We start from the raw sequence: 14,524 nt of genomic DNA, 5'->3' as shown, positions 1-14,524 counted from the left end.
CACCATTGCTGGAACTGTCTTCAGCCCCCTCTGACTTCTAGGCGGTCAAGCCAATTGATAAAATATAAAGAATGCCAGTCCGCTCTAAACAGTTCAGATGGACACGTGTGGTTTACTGGTGTCTATGATCACGCTAACATGTCATCTGTTTTCATTTTTCAGATTTCTTCTCCAGTGTGATGCTTACCGTCATATCAGGGCTGTCAGTAAAGAAAGGAGAGATGGTTAAATTGACCTGTGAGGTGAAGAATAACAGCTTACAGAAATTACCGGTTCACTACAGCTTTCTGAAAGATGGTGAGGTTTTATATGAAGGAGAGAACATCGCATACACCATAATGAAGATGAACAAGAGCCATGCTGGAAACTACATGTGTGTCGCATCCATAGGGCATGACATCCAGAAGGAGAGTGCAGTTAAAAGGATTCACATTGCAAGTAAGGATAAAGATGATAAAGATGGCACAGTGGTCACACGTCAATGTTGATCTGAAGGTTGAATGTGTACCTCCACTCCTTGTAATAGTGACCAGACACAGAGGCTCTTTGGTCAATAAGCAGTTCCTTTGGTTTTGCTGATGTTGAGTTGTAGACAGTTCTCAAATTTCTCCCCCTGATTCGTTCCTCTGTCTCATCCCCTTTTTAAATTGACCCCATAAGTGCAGAGAACGTCTTCAAGTGACGTGACCTGCTGTTATATTTATAATCAAAGGTGTACAAAGCGAAGACAAAAGCTGACAGGCCTGTTCTTTGTGGTGCTCCAGTGTTGCTCACACAGTCCTGGAGTCTCACAAACTGCAGTTTGCTTGACAGATGTTTCACTCTCAGGACACCACAGGCTCACCCACCTGCATATCTCTGACTTTTCTCCTTAATAGAGATGGCTGGGTGGTATTGAAGACCCTGGAGAGATCAATAAACATCACCCGTACATTGCTGCCAGCTTTGTCTGGATGAGAATAAGCTTTGTGGAGCAGATGGATAATTGCATCCTCCACTCCAATTTTTGTCTGATTGACAAACTGCAGTGGGTCCAGGTGGTCTACCACAAGAGGACTCATACAGTCCGGGACCAGCATTTCAAAGGTCTTCATGATGTGAGACTTAAGTGCCACTGGTCTGTAGCCTTGAGGTGAAGAGTCTCCCGCCTTAAAATGCAGGTTGTTTTCCACAGCAGTAACACTTTCTGAATCCTTAGGGACAAACTGAACAGGTGACAGAGGACACAACATAGTTGGTCAGTACAGGCCTTAAAACTTGAGGGTTAGGCTTAGGATCAGGGTTAGAGTCCTGCAGCTTTTCATGAGTGTAACTTCCTCAGTTGTCTCCTTACCTGGTCTTCAGTTTCAGACAGCCCATACATACGAATGGCAAAAACTGACCAAATCCAGGTGAGCAGAGATTTACCAAGAAGACTCTAACCTGGAATTGTTGCTTCAACACGGTACTGAATGAAAGGACTTGTATGAATGAGACATTTCAGTGTTTGAATTCTCAAAACATGTTTTCACTTTGTCATTATGGATGATTGAGTGAAGATTGATAGGCAAAACCGGCAACATTCTCCATTTAAAATAAAATCAACACAATAAAGAATGCAGAAAGTGATTGCAATCCACTGTAAACTAAATCCTTTTCTTCCTGGGTTAATGGAGTGGATGTCACTGGTTGCAAAACAGCATAGTTTTCCAATTCTTTTTGCCAAGTGAAACCATAAATTTCACAGTTAAATTCAAATTTGCTAGAATCGCTGGCTCATCTATACTAATAAAAGGCAAAGCCCTCACTGACTGACTGACTGACTCACTGATCACTCATCACTAATTCTCCAACTTCCCATGTAGATGGAAGGCTGAAATTTGGCAGGCTCATTCCTTACAGCTTACTTACAAAAGTTAAGCAGGTTTCATTTTGAAATTCTACAAGTAACGGTCATAACTGGAACCTACTTTCGTCCATATATACGTCCATAGCCTGCAGCTCGGTCGCCGTGTGAGGCGGAGTTGCGTCCCGCATCGTCACACCTCCCACGTAATTGAGTACCTGCCCATATAAGGTAAATATTCGTGGGTGAAGGACTGTGCTTAGCATATTCATAAGTGCAGCTGCTGCGAAACCCTCTGACGCTGAACAAGCCTTTGTAGACACATCAATAGGAACGCAAGGTGTAAAGCTTAAGTTTAAATTACGTTCATAGACACGCTGCCGCTAAATATTTGCAGGTAAATCCACAACTTGATACCGGGAATGACTGTGAAGCATCTTAAGATTCACGAGTACCGATTTGGGAAGTGATCACTTCGATGAATGAAACCTGCTCAAAAAACGCATTACACAATCGAGAAGGCAGCAAAAGAATATGAAGCGAGTGACGCATACAAGCATATTCATGTGCAAGTGCAGCTACTGAGGAAACAAAGCACACGGTGTGAACCTTAAGTTTAAATTAATTTCACAGACACGCTGCTGCTGGGGTTTGTCAAGCCTACGACGAATACGATATTCACGAGATACAAGTTTAATGAAAGGACGCAGGGTATAAACGAGACTTTTGATCACTTTCTAACAGAGTTAAAATTGCTGGTGAAGGGCTGTGCTTGTGTTTGGCCCAAACTCAGCGAAAGTGCGAGAGAAACTTTTAAGTGGCCGGTCTGAGGTAAAATTAAATAAAGCCGTGGACATCACAAGATCGCACGAGATATTCGCGAGATTCAAGTTTAATGAGAAGACGCAGGGTATAAAGCCTCGATGCTAAAGACCTGGCGAAGTCATGGAGAACATGGAAGGACGAGTTCAGATTATACATAGAACTTGCAATGCCGGAGGCAGAGGAAAACACTAAGGTCAGATTATTCCGTTATTTCTTATCTGGAGAGAGCGGCAGAGAATTGTGTCAGGCGCTGACCGGTGATGTAAGACCTGATGAGTTAACCATGAGCTTAATGATACGTAAATTCGATGAACATTACAACCCGAAAATAAACGACACTGTAGAGAGGTTCATATTTTTTTCAAGAAATCAGGCAAAGGGAGAAAATATAGACAACTACATCACAGATCTGAGAGTGTTAGCAGGCAAATGCAATTTCGGGGAGATTAAAAGTTCCCTTATACGTGACCGAATTGTGTGCGGAACCAGTGATGCAAGTTTGCAACAAAGATTACTGAGAGAAGACAATCTGACTTTAGAGAGGTGCATACAAATATGCAGAAGCACAGAATTGACGAAGGAGAACAGCAGAGCAGTCACACAGGCTTCCCTATTCTATACTTCTCCCAGCGTGTCTCTCTAAACCCTCCGTGCAGGAACATTATCATAAGGCTTAACAATCTTATTGTTACACCTTCTTACGTGCACCCAACCGTCCTTATTATAGAGTCTTCCTTGCTTTACCAGTAGTTTGCCCCCAATTCTTCTTAAACAGATATCCCACAGACGGTTAATTACTGGGACATAATCTCTAAAAGGAAGCACGCGGCAGAAACAGTTAAAGGCACACAATAAAAAATTTTGTGACAACCGTTACAAGACACTGTCTCTAAAGACTCGCAAAGATTCCACAAGTTCATAGACAGGATGACGCTAAATATTCGCAGGCAAATCCACAAGTTAATACTGGGAATGCCTCTTAAACATCTTAGATTCACGAGTAGCGATCTGGGTAGTGAACACTTCGATGAATGAATCCTGTTATCTTTACAATGGTTGACAAACACGGAATGTAACTTGAACACAACACGTCCTCCAAATACGAACTTGATTGAAAGAAATAATGAGAATCAAATCCTTGATGACAGCAACACTCATAACAGTCACAGAACAATTACATTGACAATCATCTTACGTTATATTTAAAATTTTCCCTTTTCTTACTACTTCTCTGCTGCGAAGCGCGGGTATTTTGCTAGTTACGAATAACAGGCTGTAATAGAATAAGATGCTTCTCGCACTCTTGTACCCTCAGACTATACGTCAGACACCAGGTAAAAGTCCAAAGATGATATTTATTATAATAATAATTGTGCACAAAGCACCACCTCTCCACAATTCTCCAATAACAACAACAATAACAATAACAATAAACCAATCCTCCACTCCCAGACGCTTAGCCACCCTGCCTCCCAACTCAGCTCATCGTCTGGGAGTTCCCACAGTCCTTTTATATTCCCTGACCCGGAGGTGTTCCTGCCCAACAGTCCACAAGTCCTTATTCCTTCCGGGTCAGGGTAAATAGTCCTTTTCTTCAACCTGGGAGCACGTCGTTTCTTCCTGTCACGTGACCGTGACGCACTCCCGGGTTATAGGGCACATAAGAGCCTACGAGCCCCCCTACAGCGATGCCTGGTGGCCCCCAAGGTATCCAGCAGGGCTGTGTATAAACACTACATAGTCCATGATGCCCTGCTGGAACTCGGGGCATGATCATGCTGTCGTGAGAGCTCCTCCTGGCGGCCTGGGGTTGAGGGCCGGAGTGAAATGCCGGCAATCTACCACAAGGCTAAAACAGGTGCCACCCCCTTGTCAGTTTGGTGGTCTGTGCACAGACCACTGGATTTGAATAACAACTCCAAACTCTTCATGTTACAAGCTGCGCTTTTCATATATCCAAAACTTTCCATTTTACCCTCTGCTTAGAAAGCAGGGCTGATGAAATCAGGAAACATAAGAAATAAAGCGAAAAAATAAGGACAAGAACATGGCATATTTTACAAAATGTATATATTGTTATGTACATCCCAGCGCAAACCAGTGTGTTTCTTCATGCCGGTCCCAAGTCCGGATAAATGGGGAGGGTTACGTCAGGAAGGGCATCCGGTGTAAAATTTAGTCAAATCAACAATACAAATTTCAATACCGTATCGGTCGAGCCCCGGGTTAACAACGACCGCCACCAGTACTGTTAGTCAGCAGCTTGCTGGTGAAAATTGGGCTACTGTTGGCCGAAGAAGACGGGGGAGACGTGTCTGGAGCCAGGAGGAGAGGAGGAAAGTAAAGAGAGTGGAACTGAGGGTAGGACCTCTGAATGTTGGCAGTATGACTGGTAAGGGGAGAGAGTTAGCAGATATGATGGAGAGAAGGAAGGTTGATCTACTGTGAGACTAAATGGAAGAGGAGTAAGGCCATGTGGGTCAGAGGGGGATTCAAATTGTTCTATCATGGTGTGGATGGGAGGAGAAATGGAGTAGGAGTTATTGTGAAGGAACAGCACGTCAAGAGTGTTTGGAGGTGAAGAGAGTGTCAGACAGAGTGAGGATTATGAAGCTGGAAATCAGAGGTGTGATGATGAATGTTGTTAGTGCATATGCACTGCAAGTTGGGTGTGCGATGGAGGAGAATGAAGATTTCTGTAGTGAGTTGATTGAAGTGATGAACAGAAAGTGGTGATTGGAGCAGATTTCAATGAACATGTTGGTGTAGGGAACAGAGGAGACGAGGAGGTGATGGGTAGGTATGGTGTCAAGGAGAGGAATGAAGAAGGTCAGAGGATAGTGGATTTTGCCATAAAGATGGACATGGCTGTGGTGAAGATGTATTTTAAGAAGAGGGAGGAACACAGGGTGACGTACAAGAGTGTAGGAAGATGAACACAGGTAGATGACATCCTATGCAGAAGAGTTGATCTGAAGGAGACTGAAGACTGCAAAGTGGTGGCAGGGGAAAGTGTAGTTAGACAGCATAGGATGGTGGTCTGTAAGATGATGTTGGAGATCAAAAAGAGGACGAGAGTGAAGGCAGAGCCAAGGATCAAATGGTGGAAGTTGAAAAAGGAAGACTGCAAGGTTGAGTTTAGGGAGGAGGTGAGACGGGCAATGGGTGGCAGTGAAGAGTCACCAGACAACTGGGCAACTACAGCAGATGTAGTAAGGGTGACAGCAAGAAGGGTGCTTGGTGTGACATCTGGACAGAGGAAGGAGGAAAAGGAAACCTGGTGGTAGAATAAGGAAGTACAGGAGAGTATACAGAGGAAAAGGATGGTGAGGAAGAAGTGGAATAGTCAGGGAGATGCAGAAAGTAGACAAGAGTACAAGGAGATAAGGCGCAAGGTGAAGAGAGAGGTGGCGAAGTTGGAAACTAAGGAGGAAGAAAAGGACCGGTGGGCTACAGAGAGGGGCTGAGCTGGGAAAGATGAGCAGCAGGTTAGGGTGATAAAGGATAAAGATGGAAACGTACTCACAAATGAGTCTGAAACTTTGTACTTTGAGAGGCTGATGAATGAAGAGAACGAGAGAGAGAAGAGGTTGGATGATGTGGAGATAGTGAATCAGGAAGTGCAACGGATTAGCAAGAAGGAAGTAAGGACAGCGATGAAGAGAATGAAGAATGGAAAGGCCGTTGGTCCAGATGACATACCTGTGGAGGTGTTTAGGAGAGATGGCATTGGTGTTTTTAACCAGATTGTTTAATGGAATCTTGGAAAGTGAGAGGATACCTGAAGAGTGGAGAAGAAGTGGACTGGTGACTCTCAAAAATAGAAAACAAGGGGATTCAAGGGTCTCTGAAGTAGTCCATATTCTAGTGGGGGCTCCGGTCTTCAGTCTGTTCTCTCCCCAGCTGGCAGTGCCTCAGCTTTATAGTGGAGGGATAGCAGGAGGCAAAGATAGCCACTCTCAATGGGCAGCTCCTCAGGGCTGTGGGACAAAAAGCGACATCGACCCTCATGTCCCAGAGTGGTAGTGCTTACCTCCAGTGAGCCCAAAAGGTGGACCCCAGACACGTATGCATGAAAATATATATACGTATAGATAGATAGATAGAGATATTGCACTGTGATCGACTGGCACTCTCTCCAAGTATTGTTCCTGCATTGTACCCAGTGCTTACTGGGATAGGCTCTAATTGCCCCACAACCCTGCCTTGGATAAGCAGGTTTGGAAGATGAATGGATGGTCATTTATTGCATGCTATGTCTACTTGTTGTGTGCTTGTGTGTTCATTGTTGGTATTGTGTTATGTTTTTATTATTATCAAATGTTCTAAGGAGACATGCAAGTCAGAATTTCATTGTACTGAGTACATTGGGCAATATCATTGATGTGACATTTAACCTCGTTAAAGGGTGTCATGTGAGGAAACTGAAATGGAACGAGTAGCCGCACTTATTAAGTCATCTTTCATTTTCCAGGTGATTTCAGCCTCGTCATACGGTTTGCTGTTGGAGGCGTTTTGCTGCTTTGTCTCATCGGAGTGACGACGTTAATCCATATCATGACGGACATGAAACCCACAGCTTCTCATTCATCTAAAGAACACGCATGAAGCAGAAACATTTTCATTTTGTTAGAAGTTGTATGGAATGCTGTATACAAGATGGCCTGCTTCTGGTTCTTCCGTGCTTTTTAATGATTTTTGCATTAAACATATTCCATAGTCCTGTAGTTGTTATCCTGGCTGAGGTTCAGTTGCCTTTTTATGTCTGTTTAGTTCATTTTTGATTCCGTGGTTTATATAAATATTGTTGGTCATTTAGTTTCTATGTATCTGTGTATCTTCCTTTATGTTCAACGTATTTTGTGGATGGTCTTCCAAGATGCGGACCACCTGCCCATCACCATCAAGGGACTGCCCACAGTCCCTTGCAGTTCATTATAGATAGATAGATAGATAGATAGATAGATAGATAGATAGATAGATAGATAGATAGATAGATACTTTATTAATCCCAAGGGGAAATTCACAATTTATGAATGTGCTCTTGGAGTTGGTGAGTTCAAACTGGGATTTACCGGATTTTTTTCTTAACCTGTTAACCTCTTTGATTCCGGATTGGGACTTTTTTTTGTTTTTGGGGTAATTGTCGTCTATGCCTTTTGTGCTCTTCAGAACTGATTGTTGCCACAGAGTACTGTTGAGAATATAAATCTCTGTTGCCCTTTTTGTTTATAGCTGGGGTTTGGTGATAATTCCCCTCCTAGTGGGAATTTTTCAGTCTTCATTTAGGACGTTTGTGCCTGGGAATTCTTGAGTTCATCACTGTAGTGAATCAAAGAAGAAACCGAGCATACAGCAGGGAGGATAGCACCCCAATGTCTCTTGCATGCTTTTTATTCACTGCCACAATCGGATTAATGAGACGTCCATGTCAAAGGAAAGTTTTCCAGTAGTCTGGTTACCGCAGTCATCTCGCTTAATCCATGTTTTGTGAGGTGACGTTAAACATGGCTGTCAATGATTGTTTGAATTTAAGTGATTAATTACAACATCCCACAGGATTATTGTCAGCTTAAGGATTGCGGGGACTTTGAGAACTCTTTGCTAAACAATAGTCAAAAGGAACGAACAAGAAGATAGAAGCCAGAAAGAAAGTGGAATACCAAGAGACCGAAACGAACCTGTGAGACACAAACTGAAAAACAGAAGGAAAGAGAAGAAAGCAAAAGAATGGATCACCACCTAGCTGTCTGATTCGGCTGTAACTAATGAACAAAGCTTGTTTTTATCTATTAAAGAATATTACATGGCGCTGATGCTGCCAAATTTAACCTGGACATACTTGGCTTGATCTCAGGTTTGACCAGCAGTCATGTGAAAGAGTCCACCAATCAGGGAGTCTCTGTAACTGTGAGAGAAAAATGAATAACGTGATGCATCGGTCGGGGTTCCACACATTTCGCAGTCATGTGTTTTATAAACGTGGAAAAAGACAAAGCAAAAATTCAATTAAAATGTCACAAATCATACAATTATGTCTTCAAAATATTAACAAACAACTTTTATTGGTACTTTAACGGTTAGCTTACCTAAAGCAGCAGGAGAACGTGCTGCTGTATGAGCTGCTTGCGTGAATGAGCCCATTGGGCATCCGGTGTCTGTCAGACGAATAAAAGAAGAAAATATACAAGATATACAAGTGCAACCAACCACTGATGAGGTAAAGTGGAAACAGTAAACTCATTTGAAGTTGAAGTCGCACAGGACGCTTCTCTGCTTTAAGATGAATGAGTCTGCATATTCGCCATTAATGGGAGATTTTGAAATTTCAAAACATTGTACAATGTCATCCATTTCAATTATCTCCACAAAAACTGAACTGGTTTGACACATTTCTTTAAAGGATAAGTGTATCACATTTGAACAGAATGGTTTACTGGGGGCTGACATGTTATATACAGAAGGAAAGATAGACAGACAGACACGGCTATTGCAGTAGGTGCTCTTGAATTATATGAGAACACACCTAAAAGTCACCTTTTGGACTTTGAAGGGAGCCTGAACTTGTAACCGTGTGCCAACCATATTACAATGAAGGTGTAGTGACATATCGATGCCGTCCTGAAACAAGAGAAACGAGCCAGCGCCATATGTCATATAATTCAGATCCATTTCTAAACAAGTCACTGTTGCACTGCGGCTCGGCTCCACTGTCCCAGAAACCGTTTTTGGAGCCTCTTAAACCTGTGCCACCTGAGAACATAACCAAAGGATGGGCTGCGGCAAGCGAGGACGCACACAGACAGCAGTAGATTGGTGTAAAAGGTGCACGTACCCCATTAAATACATTGAGATAAATAATCCAATAAATAAATAAATACATTCAATGAATTTCAGTAAATAAGCAACCAGCTTGTTATTTGTATTCCTATTGAAATGATTATTATATATCCTCTTAACATCACCCAATTCTGATGAGGTTCCTCACATCCTTTACTTCCTCTGTCTGAGCCAATTCTCCACCCACCTACTCCCCACACCCTGAACTGCCATTTCTTTTAGTCTGATGCCCACCCTCCCAAGTGGCACCTTATCAGATGCTTTCTGAAAGTCCAGATCAATAATATCAGGTGCGCCACTTTGATCGTAGCCTTTAGTTGCTTCACTCCCTGGGGTTAGGTTTAGAGTAAAAGTGAGGAGTAGATCCTAAAATATAAACATAAACCAATAATTCAGCGTCTGAAATTGACCCTCCTCTGAGTCTTAACATCAGGGTCTTATCCGAATTTTATATTCAACTCAACAAACTACAAAACAAAACTAAACCCTCTCCCCCACATTTATTTTCGCCCCCCAGGGGTGGCCCCCTTCCACTACCTTAAGATTAGGGCCCTACCTCCCTGGGGTTAAGTTCAGGGTGTGTGCGAGGGCTAGACCTCTAAAGACAGAAAAAAGAAAAAGAACAACATTTATACCAAAGACAAAACACTACAAACAATAAGAATAAGGCTTATCAACCCAATCCCTATCCAAGTCTAATACAAAAAAAATCTCCAAATCCGTCACTCCCTCCAGACAGCACACTATATGCTACTCAATGTTTAATTCATCCAATAATTTACCAGTTCATGACCCAAATGCGATCCGGGTGATCAACCTCCCTATACAATTTAAATCTAGGAGTGAGGATCACTCTCGTCATATCACACCTCAGAAGGTGCTCATTGAACTGGAATCATTTTCTCTTCATTACCGGATCTGCCGTGAGCGGAACCTGTGCCAAAAATATTTGGGTATATACAAAAATACTCCGTAAAATTGGAAAAATCTTTGTCCACTGAATTTGCAATTTGGCCCCTGTTGAGGCCTGCCAGGATTACGACTCTCCTTACCCCTAAAGTGCTAGGGCTTTTATTGAGATGCCGCAACAATGCTGACAATGTCATTTTGTTGACACTAATCAGGTGTAAATTATTATGCATCCTGTCATGAAAATTGGCAAGAGTGCTATCTGCTAAAACCAATGTTTTAGTGTCAAAGTCTGCACGTATGGAGGCCAAACCCTCACGATGGCTAATATTAGTACTGGGGTTATCAGTATCAATCAACTCCTCAGAGGACTCTTCGGAGAGATCAATCATCATATTTGCCCCAATAGGTGAAGAATTTTTCTTTTCAAATTGAGTTGTAAACAAACATTTTTCCTCAATTTCGATTGCCTGTATATTATACTGTGTCTCCATGCGTGCAGAATCTGAAACCAAAGAACATTTCCGTATTTTATCAGGCCCACCCATAGAGATCGGCGTTGATGAAACAGAAGAACCAGTTTTATTGTTGTTTACCTCTCTCGTGTCCAGACGTCTCTCCAAATCAGGAGGGTCAGAGACTGTAAATTTTGAGGAACAGACTATTCCCGACATCGATCCCCCCACATCTGAGGACGACACCCAGAAAGCATTCTGATCCTCCGAGAGAGGCAAATCTGGTTGCTTTTTAGAGCTAGTGAAAATATGCTGCCTGAAGGAAATGAGAGAAGAGGCCGTTACTTTTGTCCTATATTTTTTCTTTGCCATAGATATGGCTTTAGCCTGAGCCAATTCATCTGCTACTGGTAATTGTTTGCAATAATCTTGTATAGTGCTCTTTTAACACCCCAGTGCATTTTGCAACCAAGTATCAGTATTACTTTTAATTTTAGAAGAATTTACTGAATTGGGAGGTTAGGGTGAGGGTTAGGTATACATACATAAACAGTCAAGCTCGGTTTTAACAAGTTTGCTTATAACGATTTCTTGGTTATAATTTAAAAAAATGGTTTTTCAAAGATATACCAGCTATTCGCATGTGAATTTGTCCTGTTAAAATGAGCGAAATCTCGGTTATTACGACCACATCCTGGACTTTGGCGAGCCACTTAGTGGAATAAATTTCAATATGCAATACATTTCTATATCTATTGCCTCGAACAATGTGATGACTTGAACCACTTCAGGAAATCAACATCTGATATTTCTGAAGAAGAGGACGAATTGCTGTTATCTACATGCATTCGCTTAAACAATATTGAAATTAATAATGTAAATCATGACGACTATCAACACATGGACGACGAATTGCTTACTAGCAGAATTCTACTACTGAAAATGAAATCATAAATGCGTTGCTTCAAAAAGAAGACGACGATGAAGATAAGAAGGAGGAAGACGCCGCTGGCATATTGGATTTACCAGAACGCAGTTTACCAACATTGTTTGATGGCATTTTTTTAAAGGACTGGCGCGAGAAAACAAGCGTTGGATGCATTACGAGGCAAACCGTGACTGTAGATTACAAAGTTTAAAACAAAAAAATATTTTGGACTTTCTTAAAAAATAGTATAATGTACTTAATGTATGTTTTCAGGAAGGGTTAAATGTATACTTTTTTTCAATAAATCACTATAACTTTAATAGACTGAGTTAGATTTTGTCAAATTCACATTTTCCGGTTATAACGAAGTCCGCTTATAACGAGCAAATAGTGTCGGCCTCGTCAAACTCACTATAACTGAGTTTGACTGTATATATATATATACAGTATATATTAAAATGCTAGGGGTTGCTGTCGCCCCTTAAACCCAACAGACAGACACACTGAGCACAAGGTAAATTCACCAAGAAGATATTTAATTGGTTTTCTTCTTTTAGTAGTGCCCTAAAGCACCTCCGCCACCATACACAGGCAAAGCAATAAAAATAATAATCATCATAACACACACAAATCTCTCCTCCACTCCTCCCAGTAAGCTCTGTCCTACTACCTCCCAACTCTGGCTCATTTGCTGGGTCTCCAACGTTCCTTTAAACAGTCCTTGACCCGGGTCACATAGAGAACTTGTTTTCTTCTTTAGCCTGGAAGTACTTCAGGGTTTCCATCTCCATGACTCTGTGATGCTGCCTCAGTGACGGACAAGCAGCCCATTGGTGAGGGTCTCAAAATAGTTCATAACTCTCAATATATATTGTGATGAATGGCCGGCAGCTCATCCCAGCCGACACATCCAGGCTGCTAGATGGCATCTCCCCTGCAGCATAGAAATGTCCAGGATTCCCGCAGGGCACCATGGGAGATGGAGTTTGATTTCACAGCCCTGCTGGGGACCCTGGGGGCCACCGTGGGACGCTGCAGGAAGACAAGGGGATTTTTATTTCCTGTATAGTCCGGAAGTACTCCCAAGTCACGGGGATGGAAGAACAGAACTACTTCCGGGCTGAAGAAAAAATATAAATCGGAAGTGATGTGGAATCACATGGACTGAAGGACAGGAGCACTTCCATCCAAGAACTATTTAAAGGACTCTGGGAAACCCAGCAGGCTGAGCCAGAGTTGGGAGGGAGTGTGACGGAGCTGCTGGGAGGAGTGGAGGATTTGTTTATTTGTGATTATTGTTATTGATTTATGGTGGTGATTGTGGTGTCTACTGTGGCACAACATCAGAAAGAAGAAATAAAAATTATTTCGGGTACTTTTACCTGGTGTCCTGGACATTTGTCTGCGTGGTTTGAGGAGCAACAACGCCCTCTGGTGTCACTATATATATGTGTATATATATATATATATATATATATATATATATATATATATATATATATATATATATATATATATATATATATATATATATAGTGGACCCACCAGGCTGGCACTGCTTCCTCAACCTGACACAGACAAGCGTGGGCCACAAGTTCAAGGCACACACTGTTTTTTTTCTTTCTCTTACCTCGTGGGAAACACCTTCCACCATTTCCCACAAGTCTAGCACAGTCCAAAGCACAACACAATTCTTTCCTTTACTTCTTTTCATTGTCTTTTTCTCCTCCACTCCTCCTGACTCTGGCTCCCCAAGTAGTGTCTGCTGGCTCCTTGAATAAGGCACCCTGAAGTGCTCCAGGTGCTTGATGATTTATTTCCAGTAGCACTTCCAGGTGTGGTGGAAGAACTGCCCACAAGGGCTCATCAGCTCCTGCAGCAGCAACCTCTGGCAAGGCTGCACCAAACTCCAACTCCCATGGAGCCCAGCGAGAGTCCAAGGCACCACTGCAACCCAGGGGGGCTGCCACTTAGCGCTCCGGGTGGAGGTAATGTTGTGGACACTGATGTTGTGGTCAGCAGCACAGGATCACCGCAGTGGGCTCTGCTTTCTACAGTATAGTTCAGCCAACATACATCAGACTTCCAATACAACTTGGCGTCCTGCCATGTACAAAACTTCGCTGACGACACTGCTATGGTGGGCTGCATCAGGAGTGGGCAGGAGGAGGAGTATAGGAACCTAATCAAGGACTTTGTTAAATGGTGCGACTCAAACCACCTACACCTGAACACCAGCAAAACCAAGGAGCTGGTGGTGGATTTTAGGAGGCCAAGACCCTCATGGACCTCGTGATCATCAGAGGTGACTGTGCAGAGGGTACAGACCTATAAATATCTGGGAGTGCAGCTGGATGATAAACTGGACTGGACTGTCAATACTGGTGATCTGTGTAAGAGAGGACAGAGCTGACTATACTTGATTAGAAGACTGGCGTCCTTCAACATCTGCAATAAGATGCTGCAGATGTTCTACCAGACGGTTGTGGCGAGCGCCCTCTTCTACGCGATGATGTGCTGGGGAGGCAGCATAAAGATGAAGGACGCCTCACGCCTGGACAAACTGGTGAGGAAGGCAGGCTCTATTGTAGGCACAGAGCTGGACAGTTTGACATCCGTGGCAGAGCGACGGCTCTGAGCAGACTCCTGTCAATCATGGAGAATCCACTGCATCCACTGAACAGGATCATCTCCAGACAGAGGAGCAGCTTCAGTGGCAGACTGCTGTCACCGTCCTGCTCC

The 14,524-nt window shown here is 42.9% G+C and overlaps 1 protein-coding gene across 1 annotated transcript in view; it reads left to right on the top strand.

Moving 5' to 3' along the window:
* The window catches only part of LOC120517461 (sialoadhesin-like), a 76,967-nt gene that overhangs the window by 33,626 nt on the left and 28,817 nt on the right, over nucleotides 1-14,524 (top strand). The window contains exon 6 of the mRNA XM_039739803.1: nucleotides 163-438. Coding sequence (XP_039595737.1) covers nucleotides 163-438 — 276 coding nt within the window. The remainder of the gene's footprint in view (nucleotides 1-162; nucleotides 439-14,524) is intronic.

Source organism: Polypterus senegalus, chromosome 1 (genome assembly GCF_016835505.1).
Source record: "Polypterus senegalus isolate Bchr_013 chromosome 1, ASM1683550v1, whole genome shotgun sequence".
Taxonomy (NCBI): Eukaryota; Metazoa; Chordata; class Cladistia; order Polypteriformes; family Polypteridae; genus Polypterus; species Polypterus senegalus.
Note: the sequence above shows the minus strand (reverse complement) of the source record. Positions and strands in the feature narration are given on the sequence as shown.